This window comes from Apteryx rowi, unplaced genomic scaffold (genome assembly GCF_003343035.1).
Source record: "Apteryx rowi isolate R43461 unplaced genomic scaffold, aptRow1 scaffold_332, whole genome shotgun sequence".
Taxonomy (NCBI): domain Eukaryota; kingdom Metazoa; phylum Chordata; class Aves; order Apterygiformes; family Apterygidae; genus Apteryx; species Apteryx rowi.
Window position 1 is genome coordinate 185,174 of NW_020449775.1, and position 19,671 is coordinate 204,844.

The 19,671-nt window shown below is 38.2% G+C and overlaps 1 protein-coding gene across 2 annotated transcripts in view; it reads right to left on the reverse strand.

The window, feature by feature from the left end:
* Positions 1-8,649: 8,649 nt before the first annotated feature.
* Positions 8,650-19,671, reverse strand: part of SLC36A4 (solute carrier family 36 member 4) — a 133,943-nt gene continuing 122,921 nt past the window's right edge. For both annotated transcript variants that reach the window (XM_026071936.1, XM_026071937.1), the window contains exon 11: positions 8,650-9,406. In XM_026071936.1, the coding sequence (XP_025927721.1) occupies positions 9,102-9,406 (305 nt within the window). In that variant the 3' untranslated portion in view covers positions 8,650-9,101. The remainder of the gene's footprint in view (positions 9,407-19,671) is intronic.

The following is a 19,671-nucleotide window of genomic DNA, read 5'->3' on the forward strand; positions in this document are numbered from 1 at the left end:
AAACAAACTTCACAAAAGCCCACATCTGCAAATTTAAAGAAACTATTGAGCTGTTTAAAAAGCACTAAAGAAGCTATTACTCAAATAAATGGTGCACTGTCAGACACAAGTAACTTCTACTATGAAATCAGAGAAGGGCCAAAGTTAAGCAGCATCAGTAGATGAGATTGAGCCCTGTGAGAATCTTGTTTTCTAAAAGAATATGAGTGGGTTCTGTTAGGAGCTGCCAAATCCTCTACCCTGGTAGATGAAAGGCTGCCACAGCTCCATGTCCCCATGTCCAGCTGGTGCTGAGGCTGAGTGTGTAGTCTCGGTAAGCATGCATACACCCAGTACATATATATGTATACATATGACCGGCCCCACAGAACATCAAAGACAGAAAACACAGTGTTCACACAAACACAAACAGCACCAATGGCCTGATGCTGCTCCCTTCTCCGAATGATCTGGATGAAAGCCCATTAGTGGAAAATATACACATACATATACAATATGCCCCCCCCMCACACACACACGGGTCTCTCTGGTAGCTGGTCCAAACCTATGGCCTTAACAGTACCTGACCCCAGACCGCAGGAGCTCTCCAGCATCTGGCTGTGACCCCTGGTCCCTCCACTAGCCAACTCTCAGATCACTCTGGTCTCTCTCCCGTAGCTGGCCCGGATTTATGCCAGTTCCCAAGCCTCTTGTCTTGCTTGTTGTCTAGTCCAGCTTGATATTCACTAGCGATTGCACAGACACACATACCTACACAATATGCACTCACTCCGGTCTCTGCAGGTGTTGGCACACTGGACACATGGGGCCTTATGACTCACAGGCACCACTTCAGTTGCTGGCCCTTAGACCTTCATACACRCAAATACACACAGAATGGACAGTCCCTCACCCAGGAAAATAGCTAGAAATGGAGTTTAAGGAGAAGACAGCACAGACTGATCAGGTGCAGGGCATGGCCGGATAAGTGTGCTGACCAGCTGCTGTTTGCAGGCCACTGGCCCTATTTATCCCCTTGCCCCTCTGTTTTCCCATCCTGGTTCCTCCCCAAAACACCTTGATGCCTCCCTTCCCCACCTTTGGTCCTTTCCCTAAACATCCCATTAAAAACACCCCATAGCAAGGTTTGTGCAATCCYCAAATGCTCTTCCCTGGCATTGCCCAGTGAGTCCCACAGCCCGTGGGCAGCAACCTCCTCAGTCTGTGAGGGGATCCTGGCAGAGCCTCTCCTGCTGACTCCTCCGGTGGGTTTCACACCCAGACCGTGGGCCGATCGCTCTTCGGCCGCAGCCCTGGGAGCAGCCGGGTCAGGGTGCTCTGTTCCTCTCATTAGGTCATTGGGGTCCCTCCATTCCTGCGCGTTTATAGAGATCAGCCTTTAATCACAAAACCTGGCACTGGTGTCTTTCCTGGTCATGTTCCAGAAGATGTGCTCGTCAAAACCATTTCCTGCATCCTGAGAACTTTGCTCCTTGGAGACAAACCCTTAGTAAGTTCTTCTCTTATGTGAATGAAAAAAAGGTAATTTTTTTCTAGAGGGCGTTCCTCCACCCATCATTRTGCCTCTGTGTTCTTTTGTCTCTGTGGAGATGAGCCTTTCGTCATATAACCTAACAGATTCTACTTCTTCTGTAATTTAAGAGGCATCTCAATTTTATTGCACTGAAAGGTCTGCTAAACTGAAACTAAATTTATATGTACAGGCTGCTTTCTATACCTCAGCCATTATTTACATGGATTGAATCTACAAAATTGTAAATTGAGGTTAATTGTTAATAAAGAGGTTTCAGGAAAATTTGATGAAATAGCAGTAAAAAATTGCCAGTACCAGATGGTACTCACCCCAGAGTTCAACAGGAACTCAAATATGAAATCACTTAAACCAGTCTCAGTACATGCATCCAGGGGTGTAGTCAGCTCACAGACATACATTATATTTAGTCAGACTAGTCAATACACTACTGGAGACTAGAGGATAATTCAGCTAACTTTGGGCACGATTCAGTCTTCTCGTGCTGTTTGAGATGGTCCAGGGTAACCAAGGCACCTGGATGAGACCTGTAAATTGTATGCAAAAGGAATCAGAAGGTTCTTCTCCCTTCCTAAAACTCTTCCAAAATGTTTCATTGCAGTTGCTTCTCCTCTGGAGAGCTTGTGAAATATAAACTGTAACAGATGTTAGTCACATTGCTTAATTCTCTACCAGAAGATACTTCGATAATAGAGAGACCTACAAGAAACAGAAATACAGATTCTATCCTATATAAAATAGAATAAATTAAAGTGGTAGGGATGAGTGGGAGGACTGACAAGGCTAATAATACATTCCTGCACTTACATAATCACAGTGATGTATACAAATTCTCAGGATCATCTGGAAACATTTTAATATCAAATGAATAAAATAATCACTTTCCAATAATGTCCCTCTCACCTTTCACTCTATCTAATATGAATCTAGTGGCATCTTGTAGGCTTTTCATCCACTAATCTCTTTCCTCATTTCCAGCTGATAGTTTTCCAAGTAACATTTTGCCATCTCTGTCAGCATGTTGATACAGCACAAATCCTGTTTCAATTTATCTTTATTTAAATGTAACTTTTGGAAAAGAAACAATATGTAAATGTTGGTATAATTCTGCAGAAGGCACAATGGAGGATTTTAGAAGAGCAATCCAGAGATGTTTTAGACTGGTTGGAAACATTTGATTTTAACACTTTAACATGGAATTAGGATAAACACAATTACAGTATGATCTGAGGTAAACACAGGGAAAATATTATAGCAAAAATGATAACAAGCTATTTAAAAAAAAAAAAATCCTGCATAGGTTTGTACATTCAGGTACTTTTTCAGTTATTAAGGCCTTACTACAGAACTGATTCAGCCAGAACACAGACAACATGATATGGATCTTATTTTATATCTCTAGCTCAGTAATCCAGCTCCCCACCCCATGATCTCTATATAAACAGGGTTCCTGAGAAACAGTTAAATCAATGCAAATCTTTATGGCCATAAGCAATGATTGAAACAATTGGGAATACAGTGGTAAACCATTACTAGCATTTCAGAGTAATATACTTATTTACTGCCACTGTGAAACAACAAAACAGCAGAGTAGTATGACTTGCAAGGGGGTTGCAGGTCTAGAGTAAATTTGGATAACCACAAATGGATGCCCATATATGACCTAGGTGTCCAAGTTATTGGACACTGTCCAAGTCTGTTGGATATTGTCCAAGTCATGACAGTCATTGGAGCCTAGACAGCAAGTCAGCTCACTTGAGATGCATAGGAATGGATCAGGTTGCCTCAGGACAGGCATTTTGCATCATTTGTGATGCCACAGTGTACCTGGGACATTTACACGGAGTTGGGCAGATACAACAGAAGATACGGCTTATGGGAAACCTGTGCTTTTCTGGATGAAGATGGCACCAGGCACTATGTTTAGACAAATGAATTTGCCAGTAGTGGCTGGTCAGTTAAATAGTTCGAGGCTCCATTAGCAATACTGCCCAAAAGCTCATTCAGCTGCCAAGCACAGACATATACTGTCCTTTGGGATGTCCTAGGGTATCCTGCCTTGACTCCTACTACTGGTCAGGAAGGGCTCAGGTCTGTTGTCATAGCTACAAACCATACATGGAAGTCTAGATGTCCTCATGCATCTCAGTTGGCACCAACAAATACATTAAGCAACTTACTTGAACCCTAGATGTTTTTTTAAATTTCATACTGGTATTTTCTAAGGCTATGATCCAGTTACCTTAACACAGACATCTACTGCCATTTGAAATGCCCTTTGGTATCTAAGACATCCATAGTTACAAAAAAGAACAGAGGACCTACAGGAGACCCACGTCTTTCTTGGACCACAGCCAATGAATGCTAGGCAAGATATCCCACAGTGACTAGAATGACAATATGTGCCCAGGTGTGAGCAACATATCCTGTGCCTAACTATTCAGATTGATACTTCCTAAGTCCTATTCTGACTTTTGTTCACTACTTTTTCTATATGCGTCAAACCTCGATCAGGGCAAGATCAGGGCCTTAAACTGGAGAGGTGTGAAAATATGCAATCATCTTATTCCTTTTTAATTGCTGCTTCATTCTTGTACAAATAAACTCTCACTGAGGCTTTTTATATGTTTGAAGTTAATCTCCCTCTCACATACTACATTCGTAAGTATTCGTTTCCATCCTGACAAAGATGAGGATTTGAAAAAAAGAAAACTGCATTCTTGCATTCACTTTGTATTTTACACTTGTGAAACAGTAGCTTTGTCTTACAGATATCTAAGAAAAAAACAAAATAATCTAAAATGTGAAGTGATGGCTATGATGTGCATTTCTGTCCACCCTCTTTGAAATTACTTGCTCTCCACATGTTAGAGGAGAATAATGGAATTTAGTTGTCCCAATAATTAGCCAATATTTTAAAGAAACAAACAGATATAATGATTTAAAGTGCTCACAAAATTTAGGAACCAAAAACTCAGGCTTAAAAGGGCACGGGATCACAGAAATAGGAATGTTGCTGAAAGTCAACTCTTAAGCATACAGGTCAGTAACAGCTAAAGCTAAGAGGAAATTTGACCATGCACATGATTTTGCTCATCCTACATAAAATAAGGAAATAAAGACTCAAATTCTTATTGAGTCCAAGGAGGCTGAAATTCATTTTTCCCATCTACCACTACGGTCTCTCTGCTTGCGCTAGAGGACTTTTAGACCATTCTAGGTTTCTTTCTTGTTACAGAGGGGTTTTGGTGGATCATTCCCATGGGCTTTTGTACATGACTTCTGACTAAAACTGGAACTTCAGTGGGAATTCCTGGCTGCCTTTGTACATCTAGAACTCATCTACTAAAGCATTTCTGAAAAGTTGCAGAAGCCTAACTTTAAGTGTCCTGTTACGAAAAATCTTACAGTGGAAGTGGGATTTTTCAGAAGTGCCCATGTGTCTTTGAAGTTTGAGATTTATTATCAATGAAGCTTAAGCTCTTGGAGCACACCAGACAGTCTCAGCCCAATTGCTTACCATTCCCTGGATAACCTCAACAGAAAAATGAAAGCAAATACTGCATTAAGGCAGCTATTTATTCTTGTGATGTAATGGGTGATGGGCAGGATAACAGTGAATTAGCAGGACAATATTGCTGTAGTCTTTATTGATACAGAAAACTTAAGTTACAGAACATTAGACAAAACCACCCTCTTTCTTGCCCAATATTTGAGGACAAAGAGTTACAGACAAGAAAATGATCCAGTTACTTATGGTGCGGCTAATGATTAAACTACATTAAAACTGTTAACAATATCATATTGTAAAACATAAGTGCACATACAGTACATAAATATAATACAATAGCTGTCTGTTCCTTGTCAAGAACATAATCCAATTGCGTACATTTTTTCAGTTTAATTTAGCTTGTGATAAACTACATTTCCATCTTAAATACATATTAATGTAAACCATATCCATTAAATCTGCAGTTTCACTYCCTGCATCTTAGCTTACAATTCATATAACAGTACCTTAAAATCAGAATGAACACTCTTATTATTCAGAAGAGGTTTCTGTCAGATCGTCTATCATTTTAAATCTTTGGCAATGTTTCACAGGAACACTCTTACTATTCAGACATAGTAGTTTTTCACTAGTTTTACTAATGACATTTTAGTCTCATCCAAAGGAAGATACTCTGATATCTCACTCTTTCTGTTTGAAAGAGCAGGCCACACAAATGCACTGTCTGAGTGTTAAAATAATGGAAATCCTACATTGTAGGAGAAAATCAACATTGTGTAAAATATATTAATAACCATTTTAAAGACTTAAAAGATACATCACCATTAGACATGACAATGCTGACCCACTGCATAAAAACACCACTTCATACCTGGTGAATCAGTGGCAACACGCCTGAAAACCTGCCAGGCTTGACAGGCTGTTCCCCCGTCAGACATGGCAGTAAGATCTGCAAAGGCTGGTATTTGGGCCAGCATATCCAAAGCTCGATGGCTAAGGTTAGATTCCCCAAACCCAGCAAGCTTCTAAACAAGTCACCTGCCTTTCAAAAAGACATGCTGCATTCATTTGGGTAGCCTGGCCACCTATTTAGGTTGCAGGCACTCAGCTCAGCAAATCTTCATTAACAATGTCATATCCTTATTCACTTGCACTGGCCAAAAATTACTACCAAACACTGAACTGGTCCAATGACTAGGATTCAAGTTCTTCTGCATGCTGGCAGGAGCACCATCTCAGAGGTGTTCACCAGCATGCAGTCAATGAAGAACAGACGATATGAATGGACTTGACAATCCTTTATTCTCCGAACAGATATTTTAGAAAGATGCAAAACTAACTAAAAAAATATCTTTCATTTATATGCTATTGGTCCTACTAAAAATATTATAGGTAGAAATATTTAATATCAAGTAAAATAAGCTTAACAGAAATATATTCTATCACTGTGTAGTGTATGGTTTAGGTAAACAACAGATGTATTGCCAAATACAGTGAAACACTTAACTTCAATATGCCTCTTCAAACAGATTAAAGAAGACTAAAAAAGCTTTAAGCTGAAAAGCTGAATTTACCTTTTGCTTYTCTGATAATTACCTTTGTTTGCTCTTCAGTAGCACTTTCATATAAAAGGTTAGTAATATGGCATTATGACTGCAGAGGCTCATTCCTTTAAGTGCCTGCCAAGTATTTAATTTTGTCCAGGCTAAAATGAAAATGAGAACACTGCTTAGAACTACTGTTTGAAAAAATACACGCAGTTCAAATTCATGCTATATTGAATACCTCTATCAGAAATGCTTTTATGAAAATGGAGATGAAAGGGCTCTAAAATCACACGGTAGATGACTGGGGAAAATATTCTGGCGAGAAAGAATAAATAAACGTGTGTGTGTGTGTGAGACTAGATTATTTTAGTACTATAATGCTGACACCAAATGGTAGATTTCTAAGGAATGCTCTAGGCAACTAAAATATTGCATATATTCCTATCTTAATTTCTATGAATATAATAGAGGGGTTTAGGTATATCAGATTTCTTGGGGAAATGTCATAATTAGATATATCCCTTAGAAAAAGGAGTTTCTTCATAACAGGAACAAGTATGATAAATTGAGCTCTGTTATTGTACAAAATATAGAGTGTTTTTTAGGAAACAAAACCAAAAACATGGCTTGGAGTTTGGAGCGAAATTCAGCTATGCAGTGTGAGCCAGAAAGTCAAATCCTGTTGGGGATTCAGAGAGTGCACAGACTTGCTGCAGTAAATTCATTTCCACCCAGTTACCAATTTATCAACATGCTCTTTTTCTCTTCCAAAATGGACAAAAGAAGCAAAATACAGTAATGGGCATGTTAGATCCTATTTAAGGCAGAACATAAGCATGCAAAAATAATTTCATATGTTCCAATAGAAATATAGACAGGCAGTCTACAGACTTCTAGCAATAGATAGAAAAATACAGCATTTCATACATTCGTACAGTTGCGATTAAGGACAGAGTAATGGTGTAAAAAATGGGTTAGGACAGGAGTTACCAAAACATAGAAAAATAAACTACTTATATCATCATTTGTGATGTTAGATGTTTTTGCATCATTAAAGAGAGTAACATTGCTCTGATAAATAACAATATCCTGTAACATTGCATTCAAAATCCAAAGTGGATACATAACTTTCTAAAAAAAAATCGTATTTTACATGTATACCTTACATCTCATATAAGCTGTACCTCTCTTCAAAGTACCAGTAGTTGAAAGCAAGTCCTGAGATAATCCACACCTTCAGACAACCTGCAGGAGGTGTTGGGTTCTAGGAAGAAAGGGCTTCAAAACAGATGTCCTCTGTGCCCCCCTAAGCTCAAAGCGCTGTGGAATCACAGTTCTTTTACAAACAACCCGCAGCCTATACGTGTGCAAGTATGGCATAAGCTCCATTCTAGAAAGTAGTGTCTGATCCTTTCCTCTCTCATGTAAAAGTTAACATCAGGAATCTTTAAACTGCTCGGATCAGCCAGGCCTCTGCAGCTCTCCAGAGCTCCACTGACGCCATTTCCCTGGAGCAGCTCATGGTACAGGAACACACAGTAACAGGTCATGCAAGATGGGAAGAAAGCTCCTGAAGGAGCTGGCTTTCTTTTAGTCTAATAGAAGATATAACATTTACCTCTAAACCTTGCCTCTCTGCCTGTCTTGACCACTCTTCAGCTTCAATGTTAGTATGGTCAGTGTGAAAAAAAAAATGCCTTTATGCTTACTGGAATCTAACCCATGAAGAGTGGTGATCTGTTCTACTCATATTAACCAAGAAGGGCTTGGTCCCTCCTATTGCTTGAAAAACTTGCCTTGGAGCCACTGTGAAAAGACTGAACAAGAGTCACAGTCATTCTGCACAACACACTGTGATTCAAGATCTAATAATTCCCAGGAACCAGACCTAGGCAACTACAATTACCCAAAAGCTTTTCCAGGGCAAATGTCCAAGCCCTGAGAATGGAAAAAAAAATAATCAAAGCTTTTAATTTCTAAAACCACAGTATCTCCGGTTTACTAGAGTGCAATTCACCCCTTCAGAGACAGCCAAGAGAAGGTCTGTACATTATTGAACTCCTACTCAGACCTTTACAACAGAGTGCCTACTGCTTTAGTTTGCCATAGTAGTACCTAAACCTTGTGTTTGGATGTGATGAATACACTGAATTGCACTTTTTCTGTGGAGGAAGGCATCTTGACTTCCTTATGAAAACTCCTCCTTTTTTCTTGCAAATAATCTAAAATTACATTTCCTTCCAATATATTTTTTAAAAAGTCCTGACATCAATTCAGTTTTTCACTAAATGGGCAGACAATATTGAGAGCAGAGGGGTTAATTCAGATAGCAGAAGGAATGATGGAAGGAACAAACAACAGAGTCAGAAAGAGATGCATGCTGTTTTTCAAAAAATCATATAAAATCCATTGGAATTTGTCCCACACATAGGTCTGCCATTCATCCAGGATTTCTTTTTACCAAACAGACCCCACAGTCAGGAACAAAATGGTTTGTGGCACCTGATTATTATTAGAAACCAACCATCAAGTCTGTAGCATTCAAATCTGCAGAGATGCTCTCTGTTGTATTAACTAGGACTGTGGATGCAGGATAAATGATCTCTTCAACGGTCACATATGTCCCTGTTAAAAATCCAACAACTCCAATGATAGCTATAAAAATATCTTTAAGTACTGTCCACAGACTTAAATTTTCCTTGTAGAATGTGAGGATTTCAACCAGAGGAGGCAGAATCAATGCCAGGGTGCTGCTGCTGACAGCTCCAACGAAAGAAATCACCAGGTCTAGGCGAGGGATCAAAATCGCTACGGCACCTAAAAGACAAGAAAAGTACTTGTGGCTTCAGATTCAACATCATCATGAGAAATAAAACTGTGACAAACACATAACCTAGAGATTGCTTTTAAAAAAATTCTATCATCCACTATTTTTCCAGATACAAGTGGTGTACACTATGTAGATTCATGCACATATTTCTGAGAAAGATACATTTTAGTGCTGATGTGAAATTCAGTTTCAATTTTGGATTTCTGCATGAGTTTACAGAGCTTCAACTTAAAGACTTCTCGCACTTATAGCCTAAGAACATTTGGCCTGCAAAACATAAAGAAATGAGAAATATGAAATTATATGGAGACATTTTTACTTTTTTGTGTTTTTTTTAATGAAAGAACAAAGTTCAGGAAGGACAGTGGAAAGGGAAGGCTATAGTGGGCAAAAATATATTACTATAAATAATGTAAAAGAGACAGAAAATTCTCCAAAATGGACACAAAACCTCCTGGCCACTTGGCATTCTCACAATCCTTTCAGCAACTTTTATCTACAAAGTTGTCTCTTGAACAATCTTGGTCTCTACAATTGCATTCATCTTGCAAAATGCCTCTTTAGTAGCTGGTCAGTTAGCTAAATGAGAAYTTAGTTCTGGCAACAGGCAAGTGTAAAAACAAGGCCCCTGAAGCCTTTCAGCACAGCATGGCTGGTTTTACCTCTGGAAACAACACCATTCTGTAGACAGAATTTGTCCTTACAAGAGGACCAGAATCTCTTCTGATTTTAACCCCTTTGGCTTGCAACTCTAGGCAAGATACTCTAGTATTAATTTGGATGTACCAGTTTGTCATGTAATTCTTCCAATCCTGTATTAAAAGACAGTTTTCAGATGCCAGCAGAGCACAGGCTCAAGTATGATCCTATATGCGAGGTGCAAATGGCTGTCTTTTTCCCACCCATGAATGTATCCCCTTCTAGCTGGCAGACATCTTCTATCACTTCTCATCAAGACAAGAAAGCAATGTGGAAGAAAGGGCATGGGGAAATCTGGGGTAAAAAACATCGGCACAGCAAAAATACTGTGTAATATATTTTGGTTCTTCCATACCTTCCTTCTTAACTCATAAGCCATAATAAACTCATATAAGAAAAGCATGTTTGGCTTCAGAGCAACTCCTCCACCAACCAACTATTATGGAAATAATGTCTATGGCAACAAAAAAAATGAATCAGTTGGGAAGGATATCCTCACACAGCATGGGAGGATGAAAGCTACAAAGTGCCTATCAGCGTTAGAATTTCTCAAGCTGAACTTTCAATTTGCAGAGCGTCTTCGGTGTAGGCTGATTGACACCAACTGCCTTGAATTCTGAAGACAGCTCATTATGAAAGGCAGCATACTCAAAACACATAAGTGTTCATGTTATCTGTTCAGAGTATCTAACCTGAGGAATTTTGCATTGGCAAATATGCTCATGACAGCAGAGACACAGGTTAGTAAGTGTATGTGCTGCAGCACAGTACGGACTTTGTTTAGGTCCCAATGTGGTACGTCACATGAGCCCAACATGTAAGTCTTGCTATGAGCTTGCCCTTTGCTAGCTCAAATGTCTTTGCACTTCCAATTCTGAGATAAGCATGTCTGCAGAGAGAGTTCAGTTCTGTCTACTCCTTGGTGAAGATAAAAACAAAATTCATGTGTAGAACATACAGCTATCTCCTGCTACTATTACACTTTTTAATAAAAACTACAGTCACATCATGTAAAAGGTATGAGCCCACAGAAATATAAAAGATAAAGGATTCTCCAACCCATCTTGTTTGCAAGAATTAAACCATGCACAGATCTACCAAGAAAAATCCATTAACTACTTGTCATGACTATAGTTTATGAATACCTTGTGAATTCTATGGAGATATGAGAGACACCACATGGCCAAAGGAGGCTTAGACAGAAGGTGTCCTTCAGAAAAACTCAGGAACACCATGATACTGAACAGGAGATCAGCCAAGTGTTTTATTCCACTGTTATGACTAACTATTCAGAAAGTCAAACATCATAAATTGTTTCTTCCATTACACGGATGTGACATTTAAAGACTGGAAATGCCACATGTTTATACATTATCTAGGGCAAAGCTGAAAGGAATGAGAAAGGAATTATGCCAAAGTTAATAAAAGTCATAAAGAACCCACCTCTATAATTTTAGTGGTCATAACTCCCACTGAAGCCAAAAAAGCAGACACCACAAGTACCCAAGAAGAGCACTCAGACCAGAATGACTGGCAATCCTGCTTGATACTTACACAGTAATGCCTAATGTGTAAGCAATTGAAAACTAGAGTTGAAGTATATTTGCAATGACTAGCAAAACTCTCAGCTAATGAATATGTTGAAAACTCTGAAGCAGAAGAGAGAGCTGCACATTTATTATCTTCCTAATTTAACAGATGTAGTGGGTGTATGCATTAAATATAGATTTTTAACTTCTGTAATAGGCCTCTTTCAATTCTACATGTATGTCCACAATTAAGCAGATACTCATTAATTTTACAGTTCATAGCTTTGTTTGAAATGTTCTGCTTGATTACAAATAATGAGAAAATTTTTCATACTTTTAAGTTGGAAAAAAGTAAAACTACACAGTTCATAATTGCTTCAGTTTACAGAAAAGCGAAGTACTGTGCGTTGGTTTGGACCTTGTCAAATGTTTGCCTGGCTCATATGAATTCTTATGAATTTGAATATTGCTGTGGGAGGGGGTTTGAAAAAGTGTCTCAAGTTTTATTGAGTGTCTTATTTTAGTTTGTACCTACCCGACAGAACCATGACTCATGCTTATTTTCTACCAAAGAATGTCTTCAAGGGTTAAGAATGGGGCCAGGTTTCCAGGAGAAGCAAACAAGGGGCGTTTTTGCAGGCAGAGAGCCTGAATTTCCCTGACCTACTTACACTTAAAAGTACAAAGTCAAGAAGAAATTCTGAACCTTGATCAAGAGTCATGAAACTTTCTGTTTTGGAAGCTCTGGGAATCCTAACTGAGGAAAGGAAGTCCTACAATATTAATATGAGACTTACTTTTGGGGCAACAGTTAAATTGTCTTCAGGCTCCAATGAAAGAGCAAGAGCCATGTGAACAAAATATCTCACAGACTGTAACAATATTGCTTCTACATGAAACTCTGCTGTCTAATCTCAAAAACTAGCAATACAGGATTCTGCAGTCTGTCTCAACCGTGTAGTAAAACATTTGTGTGGGTTGGRGTTTTGGGGGGGAATAGTATAGTTGAATGTTTTTATTTTCTTAAGGGCCATATCATCCCAGTGGAAAGATATCCTTAATTTTATTCTGTTCTTTTTATAGAGCTCCTTCTTTTACAATTTTCTCTCCTTGTTACAGAATCAGCAAGTGATTAGCCAGATTTGCTTGCTAAGGTAAATTTCAATGAGATCACTGGGAGCAAAACCAGTTTCTCCTTGTCTTTACTACTGACCAACCAAGGTGAATTAGAATTGCAGCTGAAGTGAAATATGTGATTACCATATTCCAGTACTTCCTCTAGTAATCACATGTTGGACTACCTTATTTCTATCAAAAAGTATTTCATATGCCATGCTACATACCACATAACGAGCAAAATGAGCACTACAGTAATTAGGTTCTATGTATCTACATAAACATTGAATTATGATTTTGGTCTTTTGGTCCTCTCCATACACAGATTAAAAGAAAAACATATTGTGACTTCATCAAGAGATTTTAATGATACAGTTCACTTAAAAAGTTTTTTTCCCTGTTTCTAATAGGACTGAATTTATTTATAAGCATCTTGTAGGAAGCCAGAAAGCAATTTTGAAGCTTAAAAAGCTATTAATACTGATAGTTACTACTAAATTTTCCTTTAGCCCAAATAATAAAGCTAAGTTTAATATTTCTTTGATAAAATCCTTAAAGAAACTAGTTTCCAGATATTGCCAGATTTTAGATTGTATCTGTGTTTGGATATTTAGACACAATTCTGATGGAAACCAAGTCAGAAGTATTTATACATGTGCATTTGAAGAAAATAAGTAATCCATATCAGATCAGAACTACGGCCTGAAAAAATTGCCTAAAAACAAATTTTATAAATATACAAAGTCAAAGAGATTGGGGGCTTCTTAAGTATGCCAAGGTAGAGTTAGAATGACAAATGTCAGATATTACCAGGGAGTGGTAACTTCACACAGCTAGAGAGCAAAATAACTGTCTCAAGTGATATACAACCAGTGTCCTTCAAAGAAGCAGACAGTGCTGAAGAGGTCCCTGTTCCAGTTACGCTAATTAAATGGAAGGAACTCCTATCCCCCAAATGCCATCTATCGATGTTGCTGCAGTACACTACAGCTTGGCTTCAGGTGCAGAAAAATAACTGCAGATACTGTACACTGCTACACAGATTTCTAAAGGGACTTATAACAGATTATCCAGCGTTGAACATGCATTATTACAGGACATTTGGAGGACAGTATTCCTCCCCATTTAGTTAATGGGAATGATGATGCTGTATCTTGGAAAGCTACTTTCCAACTGAGACTTCTGGTACATACTCAAGCTCCTATGAGATCTACCTTTTCTTAACCCAATTCAGCCTTATCAGCCTAAATATGTTAATGGTCTCTCCTATTTGACATTATCATCAATTATAAACAAGGTATCCTATTGCTTCATGGTGTATGCAATTCTCCTGTATATGCTAACAGCTAAAGTAACTGAACTCACTCTATACTGGGAAGTAAACTAACTTGCTCAGATAAGTATCTTACAGAGGTTGGATAAATCTATAGATTGAGCCCTGAAATGGAATCTGGGTACCTTAATCTTACTTACTGCAGTAGTATATAAACCTCTTCCTGTTACACTACACCCATTATCTAAGAGGAAATTCACCTGCTGATAAAAAGCCCTCTGTGATGCATCAAAGTATGTCAAAGATGGGATTCATGCCCTTTGCATTGGATGTCTAGAAGTTACATGCTGCTGTCTGCACTAATCATCCCAGGCTCTCCTTGATATTTAGTAGAAAGAACTACATAACACTGTGGTAACTCACCTGACTTACATATCTATTTAGGATGAGATACATTGTCCTGTAAAAGTGACTATTTTTATTTTGTTGAGTGCGAAAATAGCCTTAGCAGAGTAGCTAAACCAATTCTACTCTCAGTGGTTACACATCTTCTGTGTATTTGCCAAGGTGGGCATCCTTCAGGATGAGGAGAAGACTGAACCCAGGTCTCCTCCTTTTCAGAAAGAGCTCTGATTATTAAACTAACTTCTAAGCAGAGTGAAAGGTCACATACATCAAACCAAGAGCATCTGTATTTGCTGCAGGTAATTCTAAAATTTGGGCAGACTCCAATTATCACAATGGTAAGTATTTAAATATTTATAATATAGTTCAGGCTTAGGCTTCTACATTCTGCAGGAAGTCAGCACACCACAAACTTACTCTCTATTTGTTCCTCTTCTCCAACACTAAATCAGAAGACTGGAGCACTGGTGCATTAAAGATAAGTCTTTGACATACATTTTCAGGACAACCGGAGTTTAAAGACTTTCTAAATGCACAGAACAAAATCCTATTTTTAACAAGAGAGAGGCCTGTGATATGGCAAAGAAAGACAATGTCCTTTCTAGCAGGAAAAAATGCTTACAATTAAGTGTTTACCAGAGAATTTTATCAACAAGCAAAATGGTCAGATTTGCACTTTGTTATGCAATATAGGAAAAAAAAAATCTCTTTCACAGTTTGACCATGGCATTTCTTTAAAAAGTATTTAGATTCAATGTTCATCAAAAAAATCATTTTTTTAACCCAATTACTTAAAATGTATGCTTTTAAATACCAGTTCAATCTCAAAAGCGAAACCAAACAAATAAAGGAACAAAGGAGGAACTAAATTGCAGTTATACTGCACAAGGTGACAAATTCTACTTTCATACTAGAGAGAAAAAGAGATAACAGCTAGGATCTAGGACAACCACACACATCATACGGTTTTGCTTTATCTCCTTTCGAGTGAAAAGCTCTTTCATCACTATCTTCCAGCAATATACAGTATGCTCTGAGAGACCAGAAGTATTTCACTTCTAACTTTTCACCTGCCCTCGCACTACTGCTCACTGCTGATAATGGCTTTGTCCTATGTTGGTYGGAAGCAGTAGAGTCATACACGAGAAGATGGTTTAAATAACTTTACCCTTCATAATGAGAGGTAAGCAAGGACGTGCTGCCCACCCCAGAACAGCAGGGCCATAACAGTCTGTTCAGTGAGTGGACAGATGTTTGCCCACCCCAGAAGCCTCCACATCAGTACCTCACAGATGTGGAAATCGGTTCATTTTTTTAAAGCACTTTGCATCAGAGAGACTTGTTCACTCTTAGTCAAATGTCAAAGTACTGCTTAATAAATTGCTCAGCCTCCTAATCCTATTCATACTGGGGTTGTGTCTGCCATTCTGCATAAAATCTTCAAAATTCTTTTTTTTTTTTTTTTTTAACTAAGCTGGACCTCGTACTAACAAACAAAGAAGGACTGGTGGAAGATGTGAAGGTCGGGGGCAGCCTTGGCTGCAGTGACCATGAGATGGTGCAGTTGAGGATCCTGCGAGGAGGAGGCAGGGCAATAAGTAGGATCGCAACCCTGGACTTGAGGAGAGCAAACTTTGGCCTCTTCAGGGACCTGCTTGGAGGAATCCCATGCGTCAGGGCCCTAGAAGGAAGGGGCGTTCAAGAGAGCTGGTTAATATTCAAACATCACTTCCTCCAGGCTCAAGAGTGGTGCATCCCTATGAGTAGGAAGTCAAGCAAAGGAGGTAGGAGACCTGCATGGATGAGCAAGGAGCTCCTGGCAAAACTCAGCAAAACTTAGCATCTTGGATGCTAAGATGTAAAACAAAACAGACATTGAGAAACTAAGGAAGTTTCTCATGATGCAGTTTGCAGGAACTACACCACTGTGATTTTCATAAAACTAGCATGCACAGATGCTTGGCATAGTATACACTGAATTATGTGCAAATGTGTTCCAGCATTCAGCTGACTACACCTGTGGGCTCATGACGGATATCTGGTTAGACTGTTATTTTTGAAACATCATATTTATTCATTTGTCTCTGAAGTACATTTATTTCAGCTTTGCTACTGATACTTTAAAATACAAACCTGTTCAGACATATTTCAGAGAAATAAACAACTGCTATATGCAACTAGATTCAACCAATGAGTGTAAAGCATGAAGCAAAATGCATTAATATTGAAGTCTACATGGATAATCCTACACCATTACAGTGTTGATACTGTCCCCAAAGCCAATTGCTTTGAGACATCTGATTGTACAGACCCACCAGAAGTGAGTCTGTTATTAAACTTCTGTCCCCTCTGCCTCAGTCTCCTACAATAAATTGCTACTTTGAGATAGCTGAAGGGTTCTCAACGTTGCAAGCAAAAATGAATGTTGCTGATCCAAGGACCAGTCTGTTTTAGCCATAGGGAGCAGAGGTGAAAAGAGGTGAGAGCAAATCCTTGACGAGTCAGCCACACCGCTCCTGAGCTGCTGGAAAGGCATATTTCCCTCCACGCATTGCCATGACTCCATACTCCCCAGCCTTTCTCTTCCCAGCAGTATCAATATCAAGCTATGTCACAGAAACGAAAGTAGTGACCCATGGCTGCCTTGCTGTCTCATACGCAAAGCCAGACCTGGGGCTGACTGAATAAGCTAAAACTATTCTATACAAAAAGCAGCTTGTTTTGCCCTCATGCTTGAAAAAAAAAAGTCATTATATATCTTTTGGCCACTGTATGAAGTGAGCAAAAAATAATGCAGTTAAGATTAAAACTATGTATCTTTATCCTTCAGGCTTCTTGCCTTATTTCATAATCAAAACTTACATTTCTCTATTAAAGATGATTAAAGGAACAACTGACTAACATGAAAAAAATATACATATGTATACGCTTCTGTGGAATTCTTTCACTAGAAATGGAAACCATCAGGCTGCAAAAAATCATAATTGTTGTGCTAGATAATTTATTGTCTCTAATTACCACCTAAGAACTAAAAATTTATTAAATAACAGATTAAGTCCATTTCCCCTCCCACCAAAAGAAGTTTTAGATGAATTATAGAACAAGGAGATTCTGTCCTGGAAAACCATAATAAAACTTCTGAGTTGGAGTTTGTAATTTGTGTTTGGGAAGGGGGTTGTGTGTGTTACAGTTATCATTAGCACAAACACATTAATTTGGTAAGCTGGAGACTACTGAAAAGTAGCTACTGAAAAATTACTGAAAAGTAACCCTGCTCAAGACTAATATATAATTGCACAGTTAAGGGAAGAATTATTTAACCTTGGAACTTCTTTAAGTGTGCAGGTGTTAGGGGTGGTATAATATATTACTTATATTCCGGAGCAGGAAATTGCACATTACATGCTTCTGGACCTCCTTCTCAAAACATCCTTATTATGACTTGACTTCAGTGCGGAGACTCTGGGAACCTCTGAAAACTCTAACCTCTAAACTATGTATAGGAAAATCTAACCAAATATATCCGAACAGAAGAAAAGGGAAGATGAGCAGAGAAAGCAGCTGCTCCACAAATGGGTTAATAGCCCAATTTGTGATGCCTTTTAATTTGAGTTTGGAGACCAAAGGTAAGGTAAGGAAAGATATATCCCTTCTAGTTGAATAGTTCCATTTTATTTCTATTACCAAAGACAAGAGGATATCATAATCCTCTTAGAATTGATTCAAACCATCTCTTTTCTTAGTTCCATACTTTGAGAACTAATTACTCTCTCATTTCCAGCTATGCTTACTTTCTTTAGCTTTCCAAAATCAATTATGGATTTATGCAAAGAAAAAAATAGTGGAAGGTGCCAAAAATCCCATTTTTATAAAAGTTTAAATATCAAGAAACAATTGGATAATAGTGGGGGGGTTTTGTGGTTCCCTAAGTAAGAAAGATCTGTGAATAATTACTTCCTTTTAGAGAAACAGAAAGATCAGCTTGTCCAAGTTTGAACACATTCAAAACATTTTACTGTCCACCCAACATGTCTACAATACTTTAATACGCATTTAATAATATGGTTGTCACAATGAATGTTAATATAGGCTCTGCATCAAGGAAAAATAGATTTCAAGCTATTAATTTATGTATTTTTTATCCCTTGAAAGACAAGGCAAACAAAGCTATATAAATGCCTGCTGCAAGTCAGAAAGTGGATTTATAAGAGAGAAGATAATCACTGACCTTGTATCTGCTGCAAAGTGTAGTCAGTTCCTGAAAATGTCGAAAATTTGTTTTATGTGCTAAAAATATGTACCCCAAGAAAGGGTACAGGCAACCTCACCCACATACTTCTTGAAGGCATTTCTAGAGATTTAGAAAGGTTAAGTAACCTATAGGAAGTTTAGCAGGCAATGTTAGAGACTGTGAAACACTGTCCTTTAACCATGAAGAATGTATTGCATCCACTGTAAGCATTGTTATATAGACTTCTACTAAAAAATAGGAGCGACTTCAAAATTCTGTTTATAACATTATGCAATTAAATTATACTTTCTCAAAGTCTCTCTACTTCCTGGAAATATGATCTGTAACAATCAGTAGAAGATAACTGGCCCCTTAAACAAGTAATGCAGAAATCATGACATCCATCGAGGCTTTGCAGGATGTGATTTGACAGCGCTTTGATCAAATTTGAGTGAATGTTATGTGCTGTGCCAATCTCTTTCACTGAGGGATATATTTACTTCAGACAGCAAGAAATGAATCAGATTACATTCTGCACTACAGTCACATTCATAAAAGGAGTCCAAAACTCAACAGTGTCTGAGACTTCCCAAGATTTCAGCTTTTGTTGTGGACATTCCAGTTCACTAATTTAGTAACTACTGAGCCACCCATTCCTCAAAAAAAGGAGAGAATCTTTCTTTAAGTCGAAAGAATGCTAACTTGCTCACTACAATATTCATTTGTCTAAAAAACATCCCTGTAGCACACAGTGTCAGCTGCTGAAAGTGGACTGACATCACATTTAAATCCAAACTAGCTTAAATAATTGATTTTTAATCATGATTCAAAGCTGGATTTAAATCAATATTTTAACCATTATACTTGCATTATACTTCACTGGCTTTGTTTTTGGGGGGTTATTTTTAGTAAATTTGCTTTAAAAGATATTAAATCTTACTGGTAACACCTGAGGATACATCGTAAGTTATACATTATTTAAATAACTGCATAGTATGC